General features: G+C 37.8%; 1 protein-coding gene across 2 annotated transcripts in view; it reads left to right on the top strand.

Moving 5' to 3' along the window:
* ATG2B (autophagy related 2B) overlaps positions 1-13,448 on the top strand; it is a 45,036-nt gene extending 31,588 nt beyond the window's left edge. For both annotated transcript variants that reach the window (XM_054636003.2, XM_054636002.2), the window contains exons 33-42: positions 1,102-1,296; positions 1,816-1,917; positions 3,527-3,605; positions 4,391-4,595; positions 5,042-5,111; positions 6,068-6,150; positions 6,571-6,692; positions 6,879-7,033; positions 8,057-8,206; positions 8,999-13,448. In XM_054636003.2, coding sequence (XP_054491978.2) covers positions 1,102-1,296; positions 1,816-1,917; positions 3,527-3,605; positions 4,391-4,595; positions 5,042-5,111; positions 6,068-6,150; positions 6,571-6,692; positions 6,879-7,033; positions 8,057-8,206; positions 8,999-9,229 — 1,392 coding nt within the window. In that variant the 3' untranslated portion in view covers positions 9,230-13,448. The remainder of the gene's footprint in view (positions 1-1,101; positions 1,297-1,815; positions 1,918-3,526; positions 3,606-4,390; positions 4,596-5,041; positions 5,112-6,067; positions 6,151-6,570; positions 6,693-6,878; positions 7,034-8,056; positions 8,207-8,998) is intronic.
* Positions 13,449-25,161: the final 11,713 nt, after the last annotated feature.

Raw genomic sequence — 25,161 nt, 5'->3', positions numbered from 1 at the left:
GAATCTTTTTAAAATAAGATGTTTTCAAATGTTTCCATAAATATGAAAGGCATTAGATAAAAATAAAGGCCTTTTTTATAGTCTATGTGCATTTCTGAAACTTAAAATTCATCCCATTAACACCTCAAGCTTGCCAGAAATATGTGATGCTTAGGGTAGCATTTTCTAGAAAAAACATGACATTGCAATAAACAAAAGGAGAAAGGGAAGCATTTAATATTCCACCTGGAAAACTTCATTTGTAGAATGATAGCTGTCTCTCAATTTGCAGATATTTAATGAGAGTTGGTGTTAGCACTGAAGCAGTATAAAGGTTTTTTCCCCTACTTGGATCCCTAACTTGGCACACGGCTGAGCAGTAATGTTTAAAGGAATGAAGGAGAATCAAAGGTGCCGCAGACGGTGTTGCCTTGGGGCTCAGCGCGGGGCCGGCAGGGGCCGCTGCCGCTCTCTGTGCGTGCCCAGCAGCGTTCACTGCCGGCCGGGATGCGCGGGCTCTGCGGAGCAGGGGATGATGGGCTTGGGTCACCACACCTGGAAATGAGAGCGACATCAGGGGGTGGCCAAACGAACATAACTTGGAATTGAAGAAAAATGCTGAATGAGATTTACATTGAGTCACTTGAGAAGTCAGTTGGTAGGGAAGAAACATTTTTTTTCTTAAGTATTATAGGCTGCAGGATTCAAGAACTGCAAGGTTGCCTGGTACAGGCTTCACCATAAAGTAAGAAAGATGTCAGGATTGAGAGGAAAAAACTGAGTCAATGTTAAAGAAAGTGAAGTTGATTCCTTATCTTACGTTAGTAAAATTTCCTTATCAAAGAGTCAGTACTCTTTATTTTGGCTTGAATTTGCATGCTAAAATACAAACAATTATGGAACTAGAAATTGGAAGATTTCTACTGCTAGATAAGTAAAAACCTGAATAGTGTTCAGAAATCTTAATAGTATTTCTGTAAATTTAAAATAGTAGACAGCTTTAAAAGTTCTTATATGTGGTATACTTCCCTGATTTTTGTTTATTTTTTTAAAGAACTATTCTGCTGTTAAATGGTGTTTATCAATGAAGCTGATTGTGCTGGTTTTCTTTCATTTTAAAAGGTGAAATTCCAGCATGAGGTGTATCCTCCAGGTGGTGCAGAAGGTGAATCTTGTCTGTTGGAGCAGCCAGTGTCACGACAAGTTTTTATTGTTCAAGACCTGGAGATCAGAGATCGCTTAGCTACATCACAAATGAATAAATTTCTCTATCTCTACTGCAGTAAGGAGATGCCCAGAAAAGCACATTCAAACATGGTATAGCTATGAAATGTTAATTTCTTACAATTATAGTGATAGAATTATCATTGTGGGGGCCATGTGCACTTCTGATCTTGCAGAAGCAGAGACATGAGCTCGTGCAACGTTGAAGTAATATAATTTGTTGATAGTTATTTGCTTGACTCTTTGTAGATATTAAGGCTAATTCAAAAGTCAGTTTGAATGTCAGCATGTCAGGTATTAATGGGTGTGAGATTGTTAGTTAAAAAAAACAGATGTGCAGGACTACTTTGGTACCTTTCACAGTTTCACATGCAGATTTGTATTTTTATGGTAAACAGTAGTCTTACTGGTTCTATAAAGGATTTAGGGATTTAGTAATTTTTTGGGGGGTTTCTTTTAATTTTATTTTTTTATAACATTCAGAGGAAGTTTTCATTCAATACTGTAATTGCTAAGTGGAATCATACTAGTACAGAGATTTAGCAGTAAATGTTTTTGCTAGCTGGTGTTCTGAAATTTAATAATTTTATTTGTCTTGTTGGTTTTTTTCAGTTAACAGTGAAAGCTTTACATGTCCGTCCAGAGTCTGGCAGATCCCCACAGGAATGCTGTTTACGTGTTTCACTAATGCCACTTCGCCTCAATATTGACCAGGTTGGTTGTGCCAGGGCAAAAAATAAAATAATATTTTCTTTATTGAATGATACCTGGGGTTTCTTTTAACCAGATACTTTTAGCCATCGTGCATCTTTTACATTTTACATTTTCTTGGTGTGATCCCTTTTTTATTTAATCTTTGGATCTCTTTTGTTTCATTTATATCCATGCTAGAACTTGCTTTCTGCTCCAGCTATTACAAAGACAAAATTTTTTTTTTTTATTTAAAAACTAAGAATATCTTAGACAAAACTATTTTCTCAGTCAGTTTTCCTCCTGGAACTTCTGATACTCTCAAAGGGTTTGGAGTCACAGCTTTTAAAAATAACTACTTATTCTTGAATGATCTGGTTTTGTTTGTTCATAAAGTGACTTCATTGTTTTTAATTTAATAAGATTAATCATTAATCCTAAAGTGGCTCACAACATGTTGGTCAAGGGCACTTGACACTTGAGAAATGCTTCTGTAACCTGAAGTCTTTGTCTTGCAAGCAACTGCAGTGGCAGGAAAAGCAGAAATTGTTTTACTTGCTTTAGCAGGGCTTTGTGCAAGGTATTTTTGATATATTCAAGAAACACTGGGGTTTTTCTAAAGCAGTAAGAGCTCTATATGTTTGTGCTGGCAAATGTGAAGTGCAGTTAGAAGCATTTCTTCCTTAATTTGTCATCTTCAGAGAGCTATGTGGGGTTTGGATTTTTTAGGAGCATAATTAGGACTTCCATACCTTTTCTTTCTTGCAACACACATTAGAGACCAGGTTTTCATTTCACTCTTAGCAAAACTGAGCTCTGTCTAGTGTGCAGTAATTTTGTCTAGGAAAAAATGGTCTGGAAATGCTGCCATCTAGGGAGGAAATATGTTCCTTCTTGGTTACTTTTTAAGTCTTTTATGTTTTGTACTATAAACAAAATTCACCTTTACAACTTCTATGAAATTAACCACAGCTTTTTTGGAAGCACAGGGCAGCATGCAGTTATTAGAATTACTTGTTATTACTGCTTAAGCTGTTAGTTTTATCAGCTGGAAGTCAAAATGGAAAAGAAAGTCTGGTTGTCATCAATGGTAAGATGAATAAAGCACCAGTGTAATGCATCTGTCTGAAAAGAAAGCTGGGATGTAATAGCTTTATGGCATTATTAAGACATGAATACCACAGATATTAATGACTTTTAATGAAGCAGAGAGGAACCCTGATTTGTAATGATTTGATTGACTTTCACAGTCCTAGAGAGGAATATAAACTATATTTAAATACCTTCTGCTGCAAATCAGAAAAAAGTTTATAACTGAGTTCTGGAACTCAGTACTGCAACAGTCTCAAAAATGAGAGTAGAAATTATGAAAATAACCCTGAATTTTTAAGAACAAGCTAGATAGATCATTAAATCCTGTTATATGGAACAGGATGCAGAGGCTAAGAGTGCCTTCTGGTTTCTGTCCTAGATTTCTTTGTGGTTTATACATATGTTAAAGGATCAAAAAGAAAAAAGAAAGTTTTGTTTCATATCTGCATAGAAATAGATCTGGAATTGTAGATAATGTTTTTAGAGAATTAAAGTCTTTGTATTTATGTTAACCTGATTCTATTTTACTTTTTGCCATTAGGATGCCTTGTTTTTCCTGAAGGACTTTTTCACTAGCCTTTCTACAGAAGTAGAACTCTTAGTTACTCCAGATCCTGAAGGTATATTTCTAAAAAAATCTAACATAAAAGTGCTGCTTCTTTGTCCTTTAATTTGGGTACAGTTATTTTATAAATTCACATGTGAATCTTGTGTGTATAAAAACTTGTGTGGGGGTTTGAGCACTGACATTAATGACTGATTTTTTTTTTAGAACTCAAAAGCCTTTGGTATTTAAGCTTTTTATTTTAGAAATATGAACAAAGGTCTTTGACACCCATAATCTTCATTTTCTAAAAGGAGGTTGAACCAAAATTGGAGGATATTTAATAAGAGCTTCTGGAAAAATTGAGGGCTGCATGTGCTATTAGGAGTTATTATTAGATAAAACTAATACTTTGTCCTGCTTATTTATAAAATTGAATTCTGTGTTAGACAACTTCAAGCTATTATTGAAGCAGTACTTCTTATCAATTACATTATCTTATGCAAAAGCAGTATATATTGAAAAGCACATTTCCAGTATTAAGTATATTTGGATATTTCTTAGCAGCTATACTTTCTTTACCTATTCCTGTTGGGGTGTCATGCTGAAATGCATAGGTGATGAAGCACTCACAGTACTGCCATTAGAACCAGATACATTATTTATGCTGATGCACTAACCTCAACTTCAGCTGCATGTAATAACTTCTATCAAAAACTGAGAGAATCTAAATATTGCTCTGCTAGTTCCTACTAATAAGCATTTGAACTTACTAAGGATGCAGTAATTGTTTAATACAATCTCTGTGTAATCACTGTGAAAAATATGAGTCGCTTTACTGTGTGTAACTTCTTTTCTTAGTCAAAAAGTCTCCTGGTGCTGAAGTTACGTGTAGTTTGCCCAGGCATGTCAGCAGCCTTAAGGAACCAAGTCCAGTCATTTCTTTTGCATCACACAAGCAAGCAAATGAGAATGGCAGCATTGATTCCATGGATGTGGTTAATGGAGAGGATGATCAGTTCTCACAAGAAACAACATCGTACAGTGATCAGCCAGTATTTTTCAGGTAAACTTTTGTTACAAAAAGTTTTAAGAAAGTGTGGTAATAAATTATTCCAGTCCTTCAGGCAAGGTGCATTTTTTTGTTTATTGGCTGCTTGTAGAAAGCAAATATTGCCCACAGAACCATCATTTTGTGGTGTTTGCTTGGTTTTGGGGTTTTTTTTTTAACATTTTCACTTGGAGGATTAGTAACACATTTGCAAGACTTTAAAATTTATTACAAATGCTGACCTGAAATAGATGTAAATAAACCAAGAAAAGCTGAATTTGCCATTGTATTTTGTACATTTATTCTGAAGTACTAACACCGTAACAGAAAGATTTATGTTTTACAGAAAAGGGTATGATATCCTATTCCAGGAGAATGGGAAACCATGAGTTTCTTTTCAGAAAGATAATTTCATTTCCTTTTCATGTTTCTCACTATAATATTTCCTTTCTGTGTCCCAGAGAATTTCGCTTTACATCAGAAGTTCCAATACGGCTTGATTACCATGGCAAGCATGTCTCCATGGATCAGGTTTGTGTGTAATGCTGATACTATAGAACAAAAACTTGATGCTGTTTGTTTTGCTCTCCCCTCCCTGCTCCCCATGAATGGGGGTATATTTTTATGCTCCCTACTCATTAAGGATGCCATTGTGACAAATATAAAACACTTCCCCCCCGCCTTAGTTTTAGTAAAGCTTAACCTCATTTCACTCCTAATTGGAAAACTAGGGGTGGATACCCCAATATGATTAATCCAGGATAGAACTTGAATGTCACATTTGTGAGCTCCGTGGTTGGCTTGAAATCATAATGTAGAGCTGCAGTGCCCCTCAAAGTATGATACCGCTGTCTGATGCCATAATTGTGCATTTTATTTTATTTTTTCCTCATTGATGCCAGAACAAAATAGTGTTGTTTATTGTCCTTGTTTCCTTTCCTTGCAGTCTAGTAATATATAGGCCTCAGTGGCAATAGCAGAATTTGTTACAGATGAAAAAAATGCCCATGGTTCTTGTTAAAATGTGCATTCTTTATCACACTGAGTTTAGAATCTGACATAAAAAAATCCTGTTGCACAAAAACACTTGTACTTTATCATGGCAAATCAGTAAGAAAATATGGAAAGCAGGAACCTCTTGAATTTGCCGAGATATCAGAAATGAAACATGAAATATGGTAGCTTTAGAATGCCTGGGACACACTAAAGCCAGAACTATGTTTGCATAATTTATTATAGTTTATTATTTCTGAAGAAGCCCTCCTGTATCCAGGTATTTTTCTTTGAGTAGCAGGTTAAGCCAAGTTTCCTTTTTTGCAAGTTTCCATGTAACATGATTCATAGCACTGTGACGAGTCACATTTGGGAGACTGGGAGAGAATATTTAGACAGAATACTTGTAAGTAAGAGTTGAGATGATGAAATTATTTCTCACAGGTTGTATGGGTTGAGTAAATGTATGTGATAACAAAATATTTCACTTACAGGGAACATTAGCTGGGATTCTTATTGGGCTTGCTCAGTTGAACTGCTCAGAATTAAAGCTGAAGAGGCTTTGCTATAGACATGGGTAAGTTTCTCAAAATGTAGATCAACACTGCTATTGCAAATTTGCAAATTTGAGCAAATTTCCTCTTAAGATGCCCTTCTTAAATCCAGAATACTTTTTGATTCTAAGTTTTTTTCAAATGTATATAATTCAAGAACTTCTAACTCAGAACAGAATTTAATATATGTGCTATTCTTGATGATAAACTTTCATTTTAGTTGCATGTTCACTTCCTATGGAACTGGATGTGATTATGCAGTTTTGAGTTTGTTTTATGAAGCACGTACAATTTAAATACTTGGCTTAGCCAACAGCAACAAAAGACATTTGATGAAGCTTTCCTTTTGTTTAAATGACATCTTTTATATCGGTGAATAATGAATGCATTTATCTTATTAGGAATTGTTTATTTAAAAAAAATAATCCTTGTATTTACTTTAGTTTATTAGGTGTGGATAAATTATTCTCCTATGCCATCAGTGAATGGCTTAATGATATAAAGAAAAACCAGCTACCAGGAATTTTGGGAGGAGTAGGGCCTATGCATTCGCTTGTGCAGTTAGGTAAGTTAATTCTTACTTTTGTTCAGCTACCTATGAATGTGTTTGTTTCTTTAAAAACCAGAGAACACCTCTCCCCTCTCAAAAAACCAACACAAACCATGTTGGCTCTTTGTTTTCACTTCCTTTCAAGGCATTCTGCATATGTAAGAGAACTGTCTGACTCTGGTGTTGTGTCTTCATTTTCAGTGCAAGGTCTGAAAGACCTGGTGTGGCTGCCAATAGAGCAGTACCGCAAGGACGGTCGTATTGTCAGAGGCTTTCAAAGAGGAGCAGCTTCTTTTGGTACTTCCACTGCCATGGCAGCACTGGAGCTGACAAACAGAATGGTTCAGACTATACAGGTAGAGTGTATTACTCCAGAAGTTAGGTGTAAAATGAAATGAAAAGTGTGTCTTGTAAGTGCTCTGTATTAAGCTAATGTCTAAATGCTATAGATTTAAGCTAGGGAGCATCTATTAAAAAAGAAAAGGCAGCTGTATAAATAGGAAAGCAGAGACTGGACAAAGTTTGCAGCAGTCTGTGAGGTGAGCACTATGGTATCAAATGCAATGGTTAGAAAACTGTTAAAATACTGCTGAACACGTAAGCTGCTGCTTGTTTCTTAATGTCTTTAATGCATTGCAATGTGCAGTTTAATATGAAAATGTTCAGCTTCTCTAAAAAAATCACTGATGCTGAGAAAGATGAGTTCTTTGTTGCATGTGTGTTATCCAGTAGTAGATTCTTACCTTTTTATAAAACGTCAGCTTCTCTCTGCTTATTTTTAAAAAAACAAGCCCACAAAACCAGCCAAAAAACCCCCCCAAAAACCCAAACTAATACTATTTCTGTAGATCTACACAATGTCTGTAAATCTTCCTGCATTTAACACTAAGGGAATCTTGGATTCAAGTGTTAATAAATTTATGTTTCTTAATATAAAAAATACAGTGAAAATACAGTTTTACCACCTAATCTTGCAAAAATAATATATATACCTTAGCTTGGACATATATAGTCAGAAAACCAGTGCTGTTAATCACAAGTGGGATTATATGTGTGCTTGTGCGTTTATAAATCGTTGATCAAATGTTCAGTTTCTATCTTGAGCATTTTATGCAGTTTAGAGGATGCCTTTGAAGAGATAACAATTAGGAGGAGAGAAAACCCCACCCAAACCTACAACATTCATTCCTTCATTATGGAATGAATGTATAGTTAGAGCTGCACATTCCAGAAGTTCTTATACAAAACTGTAATCTGATGCAAATGAATATTATTTATGGAATAAGAATTCTTTTATTTCAGTGACATCACCATATTAGTAGTTAAAATTTGTGATCAGGTGCTATAACACGTGTTTTGCATTTGCTCCTGATGTGCAGGCAGCTGCAGAAACTGCTTATGACATGGTATCACCAGGGCCTACCTTCATTGAAGCAAAAAAGATCAAACGGTTCCCTCGCCATCGCCTGGCTCCTCAGCCGGTCGACCTGCGGGAGGGGGTAGCCAAAGCCTACAGTGTTGTGAAAGAGGTGAGTGCAGAACCAATTGTTGGGAACCAAAGTTAAGAATATTTCCTAAAATGGCATTACAAAATAACAGATGTAAGTTTAGGCTGAGCAAATGGAGAAGGAGGTTTCAGCTTTGAACAAGACTTTCTTCATCAATTATCTTAAACCAACAGAAATCTTGAATGGAACAAGGAGAAACCTAAGACGTCAGGCAGATGAGTGTGAGCAGGACTTGAGTGATGGCTTACAATTATTCTGAGCCATGTAAACTTGATTTCCTGTGCTGTGTCATCCAACCTTCCCTTCCCTTCCCTTTCTGCTCAACCACCTTTGCAGTTGCTGTTAATTGTGAGGGAAGTAGAGTTTAAGCATAATGCAGGATTAAAAGAAGTGAAACCTTTCTCTACTATGACAGAGTATTATAAATTAGAATGCTGACCTGTTTTTATTATATTTCGTATTTTATTTTGTTTGTTGCACCTTATGTAGTGTCTATGAAGTAAGGTGTCAGCTGAGTTTCCAGAGAATTTTGTCATTTTTTCAGTAGTTTACTACAGTACCCCAAAGCTTCTACCTTTATGCACAAGATGTGCCACCATATGAAATGAAATATTTACATCTCTGAGTCCATAGGAGTGTTATTTTAAGCCTCATTAGAAGGAACTAAATCGTATTTATATCAGTATTGTTTTACTACAGTTAAAATATGAATCACCAAGAAGAAAAATGCTGAGCAGTTTAAAATTTCCCTTAAAACTAGGAGAGGTTGCTTTTTCTTTTTTAGTGTAACTGATTCCCTTTATTTTCTTAAAGGGGATTACGGACACAGCCCAAACCATCTATGAGACTGCTGCTCGTGAGCATGAGAACAGAGGAGTCACTGGAGCAGTAGGAGGAGTCCTCCGCCAAATCCCACCAACCGTGGTGAAACCTTTCATTGTCGCAACAGAGGCCACCTCCAATGTCCTGGGTGGAATGAGAAACCAGATCAGGCCAGATGTGCGTCAAGAAGAATCTCAGAAGTGGCGCCTTGGGGAGGACTGAGATTGTAAATCTGGCTCAGCAGGCAGGTAGCAAGGCTGGAAATGCAGAAGAATGTCCTGTTGGCAGCTTTAGATGGAGCTCACTTTGTTTTGTCATGCTCATCTCAGGAACAAATGAGGTTTTCCAACTGTTACTAGCAAAACATCCAACCAAAAATATTTATGAAGTGAAAAGCGAATTGGTACGTGCTTGTACTGTGTGTTACCAATACATTTGGTAGATAGTGCCAAACATAGTGAAGCATGCGCTGCCAACTCAGAGACATGCTTGCTCTGCTCCATTTACCATATTTTTTGTGGTAGATTTGACATCTGAAGCAGTAGCCTGTATGGTGAAGCTAAGTGGACTTTAAAGAGGTTTTCTGAGCATAGTCAAAGAACTGTTTTCAATAAAGGGCTCTGCAGATGCTCTTCACTGACTAAAGGATAAAAGCTTTCATTGTGGACATGAGACATGAGGCTGTCTAATATGGAAGCAGATAAGATAATACTGTTTAATGGTCATAAGCATCGCTTTTAGCGTGGCACTTACAGCAAGGACAAGCTTGATAACCATTCAGAGTTTAGATTCAGTGTCAATACACCTACGAACAGAATTTGTTCCTAATTATTAAATACCTACTTTTGTGGGTTTTTGAAGAACCTGAATGTTGCAGAAATGTTCTGTTGTGTTGCACTTTAAAGGATATGGCCTGTATATTGTGCTTTTTTTATAGTGTGAATAAAATGTAATGTGCATTATCCTTTATGTGGTTTAGAAGCTTACACAAATTATTGAAAAGAGCATCATTTGATGATGATCCTACAGAAAAGTGTCTTAAATTTATTTAAACTCATTATATGTAAAATTTTTTTTTTGTCTACTGTTACACTAATTACAATGCTAAAAATATCTACTGTTCAGGAAAACAGTTAATTCTAATTGTCGCCAACAGTTCTTTGTAAGAATGAAAAATCATAAGTAAAAACAAATTATTTCATAATTTCATAGTTAGAAGGCTATACAGACTTTATTTTAGTAATCTGCTTTTATTTAAAGTTCATATTGTTGGAGAGTTGCTGCTCTCACAAGGTATTCATACTTTAGATTGTGTGTCATCAGTTATTTGATAGTGAGTATTTGGGGTCCTAATGAAACTGGGAACCGGTGAGAGGTTTTCAAAAAAGGACAGCAAAGCTTCTAAAATCCAAGTTGGTACTGACATTATTTACCATTTAGTAGGTGACATGTGTCTCCACAGAGCTTTACTAAGCACCTGACATTGCACCATTTTGGGGCAGTTGAAAGTCTTGGCGATAGATGTGCAATAATGAACTTTCTTTTGTTTTGTATTAGCAAAAACTGGAGAATAAAGAGTAAAGACTCTTTTGAATAGAAAAGTACTCGTTTTGAATTTCAGTAGATGAAACTTTAAATGACTAGCCAGTATGTAGATTTGTTATAGTTCTGTGCTAGTCATAAGTGGAAATCCTGCCCATATGCCGTGTGAAAATCCCCACTGAAAGGGGGACATCAGATGCTATTGATCAGATTTCAGTCTCAAAGGGTGATGAGGAAGTATTTTCATTCTTTGTTCAATTAACCTGCCTCTAGCAGAAACTTTGCTGATGGGCCTTAAGGAACAAGCAGGAGTATATGAAGGAAAAAAAATTGCTGCTTGTTCATGCTGATACTATACTAGGTATTCCTGAACACCAAAGAATCTGGCTGGACAGTAAATGATTTGAAAACATCCCCTCTGTTGGGAAGACTTCTGCAGTCTGCTCTATTTTTTTCATGAAACAAAGTTCCAGGTAAAAACAAATTCCTGCATAGGGTGACAGGTGATATTATAAAGTTGTGTTTCAATTCACTGGAATCATTGAAGTTGTGGTGCACTGAAAACCTGGTTATTTCAGCTAAATGACTTGCAAGCAGGAGGAGATGCTTTTGAGAGGAAAAATACCTGCAGATTTAATAACCTAAAATATTTTCTGATGTAAAAATACATGCTGTAGCGCATACTTCTGTTCAGTAATTAGAGAGCTTTGCTTTAATGAGAGCTCAAAGCATGAGCATTTTGCACAGGAATGAGTTCCATGTTGGCAATGTGGCACCTCCTGAATGCCTTCTCAAGAAGTGGTGGTGAATCAATGCAAGTAAGTAGCAATGCACCTTTTTCAATGGGAATTAGTATACTAGTAATTAGCTGGTACTAGTAAATAGCTAATCCAGTTCATCCACTTAATTAGCATAAATCTACATATTTTCTGCCTTTCAGACACTGCTGAAAAGAAGTGGCATTTCATTGTTTTTTTCTTTTTCAATTCTGTCAAGATCTAACTGTACTGCGAGGTAACTAGAATATATTTTTATATGAGGGCATGATGTCAAGGTAAAACATTTTTATAGCGTGTCTCTCATTGTCAGCAATACAGATTGTACAAATTTATTAAACTTCACTTTTCACTATGTAAACCCTCTCATTTGCTGCTTGCACTTTATTGGGGCTTTTCAGTGAAATTGATTCTAAATTTTTTTCAACATTTTATTTTGGAAATGGTTTTCTAGTTTTGGGTATATATATTTTCTGCATTGTTGCAGTGTTTGAAATGTTTAAAAAAAACCGAAAAAAATCACAAAACTTACCAAACTAGTCTTAGTGTAAAGACTAGTTTGAAGAATGTGTCTTGTAGGGCTCAGCTTGTGTTTTAAATCAAAAAGTATCATGTATGAGAAGGGATTCATCAAATGCTCTGCTCAATACTGTAAGAATTTTCAAGCACTTAAAAAAAATACACAAAGTGAGACATATTCCCTGGAAATGGAAGCTTATGGATAACATTACTGTATTTTCCATTAGCACAATGAGATTGTAAAGAATATTCTTGTACTTGAATTTTCCATTGAAATCAGTTGCTATAGATATGGGCAGTTTTCATATTTGTAGAGGCTTTAAACTGGCATAGACAATGCTTTAATTCTGTCCAAACACCCTGACACTACTACTGTTATTCCTGTTACTTAGCTCAGCACCATCCTAATAGAACTGTCATCCTGGATTTTATTAAATATCCAGGTGTTTCAAATAAAACATGGATGAGTGGCCTGGAAGTACCTGAAAAATAGCCATCTTTTGTAAAGCAAACAAACCATTCTTGCTAAGAATCTTAGCAGTGACTGAGAGGAGCAAATCATCACATCAATGCAAAGGCAACTTCCATTTTCTTTCCACTATCTCTTCTAAATCCTGCTGGTTTTTAGCAGTGCAGTGTGCCCTATGTGTACTTGCCTAATGAACAGCATTGTCAGTGACTCACTGGATAAATTCCCTGTGAGTTCATCTGTGCTTAAGGGACGAGTCTGCTTCTATTTGCTCACTAAGTGGTTGATTGTGAACATCCATTGCTTGCTTTCATTTACTGTTCCTTAATTGAGTTGCCAAGAAAGGTTTCTTAATAAACCAAAAAGCTATTCAATGGTAATGAACAAGATACTCTTACCAAACATGAAAATCTACACACCTGCAAATGTGATGCTGATTTTCCTTTGAATATTGAAATGTATGCGTTTTGTAAAAGAATGAAATCCAAGAATTTGTTTAGAGTAGATGAATACATCCAAATCTTTTAAGTACCGTAAATGCCCCTGCAGGATAAGTCAGAAAAAGTGTGGGTATCTATGTCAGTTGGGATCCTAGTGTGCACAGTTCTTCAGTCTCCAGGCCTCATGATTTATGCTTCTGACAACTGTTTTAAGTTGCTCTACATGCTGAATCTTGTTTACAATTAAATATTAGATACTTACAAGTCAAATACATAAATACAAATCATGCATTTGTACTGGGTTTCTTAACTGTAAGGTAGCTCAGACAGAAACACGGCAATTTGTGTATATGTTTGTGTATATTTTTTACATTTTTGCACTTATGGTAGTTTTGTGGTATTGTTTGTATATAGTTTGCTAGTGTAAAGAATATAATCTCATGAAATAGAAACCACTGTTGAAGGGAATTGACTATTTCAACTTGAGTTATTTTGCTTAAAGTTCTTGTCCCCTCAGTATGTCCTTGAGAATTATTTTTAACCATAATTTGTATGGCACCAAAAGTATATATTTTAGCGTATTAAAATGCTGAAAGGCCTGAGTGCAAATAGGTTGTCTGTTAAATGCATTTAATGGAAAATCCCCCCCCAAATTTGTAACAAAGCAAAAATAAATATCTTAATTTGTTCCTTGAGTTGGTTTTCTCTACCTGTGAATATAACTGACACAGAAAACAGTCTCTCAAAGTACCAGAATTAACTGTAAAGCTAAAAGCTGTATCTAAAAAATAATTCACTGACTCAAAAAGAGAAAGTTGTAAAATTACACAGAGGTCAAAAGGTAGGAAATTATTTAAGCTGACCGATATAACCTGAAACCACTTCTGTTTTACATCAACAAAGCTCTCTTTACCTGAACGATCAGATTTTGTGTCCCCCATAGGCCTGTTGCTGCATTTAGTTACTAAGAATGTATTTTTTAATCTCTATATTTAGTGGAGGCTTTTAAAGCTTCATCAGCTTCCAAACCCTGTGAAGAATGCAAAATAATTCTCTTCAGGATTCTTCTCTCATGCCCACTTCATATGTGTTTAGTTACAAGCCTCTGAAAAGAGATCTTAGAATTCTGAGTACTGGGCAATATTGAATTCTGGTGCCAGTGCCAGATCCCTGGAAAAGGTGGAAACAATTTTCTGCTGTGTTTTGTAATGATGTCATTTGGGGGTGAGGGGTGGTCACTGTATAAGGCTGGATCACTATTGTGGCAAACAGCGACCCTTCATTTAAGAGGGGAGTTGACTCCCACCTGTGTATCTTCTCTTCCCCCAAGTCTTTTTTGTTTAACAAGGCCTCATGATGGATTGAAGGAAGGTATCTGAGTTCTTTATCTCTTTGCAAGACTAGGCAATACCAGGGATAATCCTGATGTTTTCAGGTTAGTCCCCAAACGAGCAGACGAGACTAATGACGCTGCAGCTACCTGAGAATCTATGGAAGGCCACCAGGAAGTCATACCAACCCAGAACAACATGAGCTGGTATCCTTGATCTCTGTTCCTAGTTGAGGATGACCCAGGCTCAAGTGTTCTTTTATTTTCCCATTAGTGAATTTTGTTAGCAACATTTGAAATGTGATATTAAATAGTGAGGTATTTTCTGCCAATTTGTATTTCTAGGAAATAGTATTTTAAACCGTCTCTATTAACAGAGATTATAAAAGTAATAAAGCTCTTTTGTGACAGATAACTGAGGTTTCAGAGCTATTTCATCCTGAAACAGAGTGATTAGATGAAAGCAGAATTTAGTGAAGGGCAACAGTGAATATTCCCAGCCCCACAGGCAAGTAAGCAGTTCAAGCTTCTTAGGTGTTTGTCATGAGGATTTGAGAGATATCTGTAGTGTAGGTCTATTTCAGGCTTTTATTTGTGTATCTAATTACTTGATCTAATTACTTATTTGTTGATTTCTTTCTTCGTTAAGAGCATGAGTGTTAAAATTTGGCTCTTGGAGGTTGAAGATTGAGAAAGGAAGCCTCCAAGGAGGAAAAGAGATGTGAAACCATTAGAGCAGGAGGAAGGTTACTTCAGTTTTGGAGATAAGGCACAGAACTCAGTAAGATGGATCTTGGTCCGCTGTAGCTCACGAGCACAAAGATAAAATAAGTAGGAGCTGTTTCCACTGAAACCTTTAACTTGCACATTTAGACTTCAACACTTGGTTGTTGTTTGGTACTGAAGAGTTGTTGGTGGCCCCAACAACTCCATGAATCTCCCAGGATGACTTTCTTTTTTTCCCTTCTTCTCCCTGATGAGTTTGAATATGCTTCCTACTATGTGTGCAGCAGTCTCAGGGAGACTTCAGGCTGTGAGTTTGAGGATGTTTAACAGTTCTGCGCTGTCGTTGCAACACTGGCAGTCCTTGGCCAAATGGCAGGTGCAGGCACAGTGAGCTGAACCCCAGAAGGTGAAATGGCACAGAGTGTGCTCTGAGAGTGCTGAGAAGACCACAGCATGGGTATGTCTTTGCTATGCTGAGCATTGTACAGATCTGGATTCACTGCAGCTGATGGAAAGATAGCACAGAGACCTGCACTGATCAGTAAAGATATGTGCATAACACTCAGTACTGTGGATGGAAAAGTGATAGAAAAGCAGAGTTGCCATGAGAGGATGGCAAAAGTAGTGCGCAGTTTTATAAGCAGGTTATTTATATCAATATAAGTTTTTAAGTTATAATTCCCAGTATAATTTATCTCTTCAGTAATATTTAACAGATGTGAAACATTTCCTGGAATTATTCAATAAAATGAAATGCTTCGCCTTCTTTATGGCTGGTCTCTGTGTACTCAGTGCCAGAACTGTCCTTTAGAGCCCTAAAAGTATTTATTTTATTTTAAAATATGTCTTTACTTTAGACATAAGGCTTCCATTGTTGCTCAGGTTCCATTTTCTCTTGGCCTTTCGATTACTTTGTTGTCATAGTGTTTGTTCCTTTTCTTCTTTTCTGTGTCCTTTCTATCTCTGAGTGCTTATTTTCCTCAGAACAGGTCACAGGCCAAATGCAACATATGTAAATGAGGGGGAGCAATTACATCAGTTCCATTAGAGGAAAACTCTCACTGGATAGTTGAATTCTATTTACACCAGCCAAAAGTACTGTCCCAGGTCATGGCTTTTTTTTTTTGCTACTGTTCTTTCCTAAGAATTTTAACTTTTTGGCAAGAAGTCCCTTTTTCCTTTTCCCAACCAGAGGTGAAGCCCCTCCAGGTAAACTTGCTAATACAATAGAGTTTGACAATTCATTCAAGAAGAAAAATTACCTCAGAGTTTGAGAAGATCCATTGACGTGGGATTGTAAACTGGGCTCTGTCTCTTCCCAGTATCTCCCAGGCACTGCAGCAATGACAGGAGGCAATTACAAGGGAGCATGTCCCACTGCATTAACCATTAATGCCTCTGCATCATTGCCCTGAGCCTCTCGTACAATTTAATGTGGAGATCCACACTGACATTAAGAGAGAAGGTTTTCAGATGCAATTTCCATCATAACCATCCTGCCTTGTTGTCCTCAACCTGAATTTTTACTGATGCTGCTTCCTATTAAGCGTGAAGCCCCAAGAATAGTTTTAGCAGATATTTGTGAAGATGCAGAAAAAGCAAGGAAGGTAGATGAATAAAGTTGAGCAGTGTTTTTATTTCTGCCACCCCTGAGATTTGCTGGTAAGTGCTCTTGTGTTTGAATTTCTTGATCAATCCAGCTACTCCAGGGGCAATCACTTGAATTTAGGCTTGCCATGCAAACAGGATAAAGAGACAATAGATTTTTCAGAGTAACATTGAATATGTGAAAAATGTTTGGGATTTGCTTTTTTTCCTCTACACATTTTAGGGGTAGATCTACAAACACATTCACTGGAGTCCTCTTTGTGTTGCCGAGTAACAGCTCTTGATACTTGTTTGTTTCAAAACTCATCTCTGCAGCAAAGTTAATGTAGAGAAGGGGCAGTGAGGTGAGTTCAGCTGCCTGAACAGAGCCTGCTAGCTGAGGAGGAAGCTGGGTGTGAGCATCCAGCTGTCCTGAGGAAGGACAGAGGTGTTTGTTTCCAAAGCACAGTCAGTGTCTGTTCCTGTTGGTGGGAAAACAGAGCCTTTCTGAGCTTGCCCTGTGTTTAGGAACCTACCCTGAGTGCTCTGCAGTGCACCTGGGGCAGGGCCATCAGGTGCAGGGAGTGACAGGCACACAGCTTTCTCCTTCCTTCTGTAACATGCTGATATCACCCCCTATTCCCAAGGAGTTTCTGTTTCAGCCAATTCGTGGTGTGTGTCAGGGAAAGTCTTAAGTGTCAGAGAAAGCTAAGCAAAACCAGCTTCTCAGTACATCTTGTTTTTACTGCAAAATCCAAATTGTTTTTGTTCAATTCTTGTTTAAAGTATATATAAATCTGGCTTGATCTCACATTGTACAAGTAAATAAATGTGATGCTGGAACTCTGATTTTACACCAGTGTCCATGGAGGCAGGTGTCAGGCCACTTCTACATTTTCCTGTGTTCTCAGCTGCTGAAAAATATTTTAGAAACCCATAGCAAAACTGAAAAACTGAGACTCTGTCCCTACTTATTTTTAGCAAGGCTAAAGTGAGACCTTGAGGAGAACTGAAAGAGAAGACTCCTTCAAATTCTTTACTGCTTGAAAATTGAAGGACCTGCTTAGAGTAAGGCAAAGAACTGGGAGCTTTTTGACAGAGTTTGGTTAGTCTCCAGAGTAACTTCCACATGACTGAGTCTGCTTTGCTGAAAGCTGTTTCCTTCTTCACATCACTTTTCTGTTTAAGACCAAGTCCACTCTGTTAGGTTCCAAGCAGCAAGAATTTATATTCCCCAACATGTAAAGATTCTGTTTCCATAAATAACAGCTGTCTCTATGCTGCAAAAAAAAAAAAAAAAAAAAAAAAAAAAAAAAAAAAAAAAAAAAGAGGAAATGTATTTTCAGACTAGTTCTTGTTTACATAAAAATCAGCAAATAATGTTGTCTTTTATAAATCAAACTTCATCCCATGTATCTATTGTGGAACAGAAACTATTTGTGCAGAGGAAAATACATGAGCTCTAGTCACTCGGGATACAAAGTGCTGGATAATTACCATTGAGATCTGTGATTGATGCTAAGGTCAATTTTAGGTGTATTATATGTACTTCTACCTGGAAAAGTTTATATCCTTATATGGATTATAATTGTGATTATGATAATAATATTCCAGGAAGTCAAAATATGTGGGAAAGAGCAATAGACATTGCAGTTTATGCAATGACAAAGGAAATGTTTTATAAGGCTTAACAATAATTTCTCCAAATTTTCTCATTTTCAGAGGGGACATTTTTAGTTGTTCATAATGAAATGCTGAGGTTATGACTTCAGAAGAAACTGATCATAGTGACAGAAAATACTAACAAGGAAGTGGCTGCTACAGAAGAAAATTGTCTTAGTCATAGTCATTCACAGAGACCAGGGAAAGTCACAGCAAATTAAGTAGTGCTGTCTCCTAAGCCATTCACAACTAAGTGATGTATCTTAATATAACCAAAGCTGCATTAATTACTGACAATAAATTAGCTTCTCTTTCAACAGAGAAAATGACTAAAGGCTTATTTAGAAAATATGTATATATCTACATGGCCTCTCAAGGAACAGTGATAATTGCTTTGAATTGCAATGTTAAAAATAGTTAAATGCATTGTTTAGAATGAAGAGACTCTGAAAACTGCACTAAGAATATTTGAGAACTGAAAATTCTATTGCAGTCAAATAACTTGAATTATGATGGTGCAGTGCCACATTAACTTTGGGAGATGTTACTTTCTCCAATAATGGAACACATCATCATGATGCAGTTTAGTGGCCTGGCTCACACTCATATGGTGTGTGGTGCTGCTAAAAAGCTTGTTTGCTCTTTGGACAGTTTCCCTGGTAAATACAAATGTCCCAGGATATGGTTGCCCTTGGTAAATACATTTTCCACCAGAGGACACTCAGTCAAAGGGGGAAGGTGGTGAGTGAGAGAAATATGAGGAAATATGGGAAAAATGTCTACAATATGGGAAAAATGTCTTTTGGTCTATTCAAAGAAACACCTTGTTTTGTGGCCTTCATGTCAGAGTTGAGCTCTGCACTGAAGTTCCTACCCTGAAAAGACAATATTACAGCAAGTGTGTGCTTTCTCTGGACACTTTTCAGTTCTTAATTTGAAAAGATCTCTCACTTTTACCCAGCAACTGAGGAATGGGAGGTTGTTTTACAAATGTGATGTTTTTGTTGAGATGCTATTCTACTAGAAATAAATGTTATTGTCCACATCTATAATTGGCAAAAACATGTTGATAATGATGCATAGAAATACCTTGAATTGATGATAATGATGCATAGAAATACCTTGAATTGAAAATAAAACAGTTATTTCCAGAAAAATACCATCTCTAAGAAAGAGGCAGGAGCCATGGTTTTACCTGAGAAGAACAAGTTATATCTATGTAATTCCTGTGACATTGTACTGTATTTTTTTGATGTATCACATTTAGGTTACAGAGTGGCTTAAGCTGTCCTCCACCTTTCTTTCCAGTAGCTACTCCAACCTGCTTTGCCTCCTGAGCTGTGCCTGGATACCTGGTTTTGTGCTTACATGGTGCATTAGGACTGGAACTGGATAATTAATCGGTTCTAATCTGGATCACTTTCCTGATTCAGTTCATCACACATCTACAGATCCCTCTGTCCTGCTCCAGCTAAAGGAGAAAGAGCAAATGAGTGGAGAAAAAGTTCATCTAGGGTAGGATAAACCAACAGAGTCCTTGAAAAGATATATGGGAAACTGACCTCACGAAAGATCAGTTATTTTTATGTCTTAATTTGCTCTCTGGGAGAAATTAAAGAGAATTTACCAACTTGTAAGCAGACTGCCTATGAGCACTTGGATCTGTTGTTATCTGTCATGGCAGGATATGACCTTTTACTGCTTTTGGTAATAGAGCCTGACACTTGTTTATCAAACTCATTCTCTTTGTTAACCAAAGCACAATTAAAAATCAATTTTCTCCCTTTTCTTCTCTTTTCATGAAATGTAACATCTCTCATTGTGTTGCTATTCTCTGATTGTGAGGTTCGCCAATCAACACTGATATGCATGTGTTTATTTTTATTAAAGTATGGGAATTGGCCTTGATAAAGATCTTGCATGATATGATCTCTTTTCTATGTATTTCTTTTGCTACATTAATTTAGTAGAAAAAGCCTTAATATTTAGTATCTTGCAACAATGCTTTTTATTCTGCTGGGAGAAATAATACTCTGCTATCTCAGTGAAATGACACCAATGCAGTTTTTATGCCACTTCTGATCATAGTCTTATTAGTCAAAATCTCAGATTCTGCCAGCAGCTCAGAGGGTAGTGTGGAGACTGGTAAAGACTCATCATATGTAATTTGCTTTTTCTATACCACAGGTAATTTATAAAGTGCATTTTATGGCTATTATTTTTTCTATGTGGTTAAACCCTTAAACATTTAAGTGTCCACAAAACCTGACTGTGAGTAATCTTGTCTAATGTTTAGATTTAGCAGAACAGTTAAACAGAAGCCAGTCAAAGGTCAAAGTTAGCAATACATGAAAGTGGTTTTTGTAATAAAGGAAAATGTCCTCAAGTGTTTGCTTGAAAACAGATTTCAATTTCTATACAAATAACTGAAATTTGCAGCAGTGTGTGGAATGTGACACATTGAAACTCATGTTTAAAGCAGTGGAAGATTCATCTTCTCAGATACCTGACTTTATGAAGTGGCACTTTTGGATCTTCACCAAAATTCAGCTAAACAGATTATTTTCTGGAATGTGTTTTTAAATCCCTTCAGATTTTCACTGACAGCATGGTAAAGTGTTAGAGAACAACTTAGTTGCAGTGACTGTAGCTGGAATTAAACACCTTGAATTCCAATTCTTCTGGAGAAGCAGTAACTCATTTCTACCAGGAGGGGCTGCTCAGCAACTGCTCCTGGATTGCAAAACTAATCCAAAAAAAAAAAAAAAAAAAAAAAAAAAAAAAAAAAAAAAAGCCTAGCTGGGCTCAGGTCTGTGTATGTCAGATGCTCACACATGATGCTCACAGATGTGCCTCCCAGATCTCAGGCAGCTTGTAGGAAAGGTTCCTTATCTGTGTGTGTGCATGTGCATACTCTCATCAAGCCTCCTATGATGCTCTGAAACTTCTGTCATACAGTGGAGTCTTTCACTCAGTTTTAGCAATGGCTCTGATTTGGGTCTCCATGCCTCTGTGTCTCAGCTGTCATTAATCTAAATAATAATAAAGCTCAATAAATAATCTTTTGAAGTATTATGATTTTAATAAATTAAATAGTATTTTTAAAACCCCTTTTTATACCATTATGGCTTTTCTTATTACACTAACTGCGTAATTTACAGTTTTGTCAGAGAAGAGGAAGTGAGAATTCAAAGCATTGCAATACTTCTAAAACCCCATGCTGTTTTTGCTTCACATTGCCCTATCCATGTACCAGAGTTTATCTTACTCTTGAAACACTGAAGGAAAAGCTGCCTTAGATATCCATAATAGCGGTCTTTGAAATGTTGTCAGAGTTCTTGGCTTTCTTAGATTTGTTCACAAATTCTGCTCTGATATTTTTGGTTGTGCTCCAAAGCAACCTAAGCGTCCTCATCTGCCAGCCTGGACCAGCCAAGCTCCCTGCATGGCCTCTTGCCCTTCAAAGCTGTTGATCATGACTGCAGCCACCTCCTGGCAAGGCAGGCACATTTCCTCAGCATCCAGGAGCAGATGTCCTCATAGGTGGGTGAAGTTATGCACCATCTCTGTCTGAGAACTTCTTTGGTAAAGGATTTCTAGCTGTGCTCTTCAAGACATTTGTTATTCTTGCACAACTGTCTTGGATGGTGGCCTCTTGTCTTTGGTGTCTGGCCTGGGCAGCCGTGGTGACTCCCTGTGATGTGTCTGGTCAGCTGGAGTGAGGCAGCCCCCTTCTGGAGGTGAATGGAGACTGGGAAAGCTGTGCCTCTGGAGGCCATGGGTGCCTGGTCTCTAATCAAGGATGGGGCCAATGGAAGAGAGAGATGGTGACCTTTTGTGGGAGAGCCATGCAGGAAGGGATGTAGGTGACTTTTGACACCTGCTGAACAGAGCCTGGTGATCTGTGTTCTCCCTTGTGGCACAGAGGGGGGCAGGAGCTCTCTCCACTTTGTCCTACCCTGCTGCAGCTCTACCCAACACAAGCCACTCCTCACTCACACTTGCCTCTGCTACATTCTTGGAGGACTCTCAGGTCTGTGGACCTGTCCTGGGGCCATGGTCCCACAGGGGGAGACCCCTCATCAAGTGTCAGTGACAGGAGCCCCTGGGGAGTGTCTGTGCCCAGAGTCTGGAGCAGGGCACAGGAAGGATCTCTCTGTGAGCAGACTGGTCCAGAGGCAGTGATGACAGCCAGCTTTGGGGATTACCCTCTTGCCAAAGCTGTAGACAAGATTTGTGGCTGAGCAGGGCTTTGGTTCTTGCTTGACAGACCCAGAGGTGCTAAAACATTAAAAAAAGGGTGGTTGTAACACCCCAAAGCTCTTTGTACATGCAGGTTTAGTGGTTGCTGTTTGTCCGCACACAGCAGGAAGGAATTTGACTGGCCACTGGCCAACATATGAACGTGCTCTTGAGAGGAGATGATTTTGATTTACATTGTCAAAGCATATAAGGTAGAGGAGTCTTGTCTGTCCACATGTCATGAGTTATAAAGAGATAATTCTGTTCATTCATCCATTGTCTTTAATGAATGCAAACTGGAACACAGTAGTGAAAAGAATTCTCCTTGTGTCACCAGGGATCTGGGCCTCACTGGCTTCAAAACTTCAGAGCAAAAAGTGTGCATTACTCTCTGGCACAGAAAAATGATGGAGCTTTCATCCTTTTTTATTCCCTTGTTTAGCAACAGTCCCACTTATGTTTGGGTTTTGTTGTTTTGGGTTTTTTTTGGGCCTCAGGGAGCTTTTCTTTCCAGGACACCTTGCTTTTCATCTGGAAGAGTTCAGTTTACTGCCCTCCATGATCACTCCCACTTGAGTCAAGACTAAGCACAAGATACAGAAGTCTAAGCTTCAATTTTTTATTCTCACATGTTTCTCACAGAAAACCAATGCTTTGGTATTGAGCTCACACTTTGTAAGTGTGATAAAGATGACCATCTTCACCTTTCCAAGACCTCTCTTATTACCCTTCAGCAGCAGAAATGAGGTGAAGGTTGTGTGTACATGACAAGTTTTTTTCCAACTCCAAATGGTGCCTTAAACTCCAAGCCACCAGTAAAAGCTTCCTGCTTTTTTTTTTTTTAAATGGGTGTCTAGTGCTCAGTTACCATCCATCCAAGAGACTGGGTCAGTGCTCAGTTCAGGGTTTGCAATCCATACATTGTTGTGTGGATGTGAAAATCAAGTTGAATACTGGTCCAGAAACATCTCCTGAGCACAACTTGATTCACATGAAAACCAGTCAAATAACTACCATCATCCTCCACCTCACAGAGATGTGCTTTCCATAGGCTGTTCCACACCATGCAAACTCACATTTAGTACCCATTTGCAGTTCTGAGTTTTGCACAGATTATTTTAGAATCCTTTGCATGTATTTGCATACCCATTTACATAAGGAGGACTTGTTGGCAAGAGTGAAAATGGAAGGGAAATGCAGTCATTAGTGTTCTGATAATGTTTCACGGTGTTTGATTCCAGAGCTCCTGCTTCACAGTTTATTTGTCCATTCATGTAGACATTGGCAATTCTGAGTTCATAATTCTGAATTCCCTTTTCTCATCAGACATGCTCTGGAATGATTCTGGGGCAGTTCAGACAGGACAGAGTAGTCTCTACTGCTGTTCTTCCATAGGAGACACAGCAGCTAAGGGCTTGGGAAGCTGGTCAGTGAGTTCTGCATGCTGTTAGAAACCATCAGTGTCCAGCTCTGTGTTGCCAAAAACTGCTTCCCTGAGTGCTTCTTTTTGAGTTGAGAGTGCATGGCAAGGCAATAAATGTATTTTAAAAACTGCATTGGAGTGTTTGAGAGTAACTAAGCAACATAGGTAATATGCATTATAAATGTAGTACACAAAAGGACAAGGCAGCAAGAGTTCTTCCACTAACACCTAAGCTACATGATTGATTCTCTGTGTCCTCACAGAGGTGTAAACCAGACTGACCTTGTTGCAGACAAAGGAACTGTGCTGTTGGAGACTCCTTCTGTAGCCTTCAAGTTTTCCATGCTCATACCTAGCACTGCCTTTAGTTAGAGAGGAGTCTGCAAGGGATCATCCCTTGGAGAAGGCAGTGAAGGGGCAGCAGTCCTTTGGAAGCAGTGTTTTTGCAAGACTTCAGTGTTGCCTGGGGAACCTGTATTTCTGCCAAAAGAACTTTAAAGATGCCATGGCACTCTGCCCCAGGGTCTTCTAGAGCTGAGCAAGGGTGCAAACCACATTCCGGTAAAGTGACTTAAGCAAGCTGTTTGCCATCACATTAGGTCTGTTCCAGTATTCTTAAATTGGCTGTGCATTATTTACAGCTGAGAGGAAAAAGGCAAACAAGAATAAAGCAATTGTATTGATGAGAAACCAGACCATCCAGAGGGATAGTTTGGCCTTTAGGTTCATTACATCAATGTACATTCACCAATGTCGCTGATATTGCTTTGCTGACTAACTGTAAGGTCTTTGAACTTCTGCTCCTAAAAATCCCATGGGAATTGGTCACTCTTGTTAGTGAGCTCACAGAGTCACACAACCCTTGGCAGAGCTTAACTTTTGGGTGAATATCTTGGTCCTGAATTCTGCTGGGAGCCTCAGGATGGGAGTGTCCAATCCATGCAGGAGATCAGGAGCCTGCCCAGTGTGGCATTGTTCAGAACCCACAGAAAGGGCTCTTCTTCCTGCTAGCTCTTGGGTTAGGTGTGGCACAGGTTCATGTCTTCTCCTTCAGCTAAGACAGCCTGGAAATCTAAACTAGGTGATCTCAGGAGGTCCTTTCCAACATAAATTATTCTGTGACTTCATAACGTGAGCTATAGTCCTAGGTACACATTTCTTGGAAGCAATCTGTCCATGGTTACAGAGTAAAGCAGGATGCTGAAATCTCAGGAGATTACTAACATTACATTTGGCACTGTTCTTTCTTCATCTTTAATCTGTGAACAGGGAGAAAATATTCTAAAATATTTAAACTAAACAACTTTTTAAGGATTTGCTTAATACAAAATATGCACTTAGCAAAAGTAATGCAAAACAATTTAGGTTACCATGAAATTCTGCATAAGTATCCTTAGGAGCGTCTTTGGGCTTCTTTAGCGGTTTGGAGGCCTTCCAA

The sequence above is a fragment of the Agelaius phoeniceus genome, chromosome 6 (assembly GCF_051311805.1).
Source record: "Agelaius phoeniceus isolate bAgePho1 chromosome 6, bAgePho1.hap1, whole genome shotgun sequence".
In the NCBI taxonomy this organism is placed as follows: Eukaryota; Metazoa; Chordata; class Aves; order Passeriformes; family Icteridae; genus Agelaius; species Agelaius phoeniceus.
Note: the sequence above shows the minus strand (reverse complement) of the source record. Positions and strands in the feature narration are given on the sequence as shown.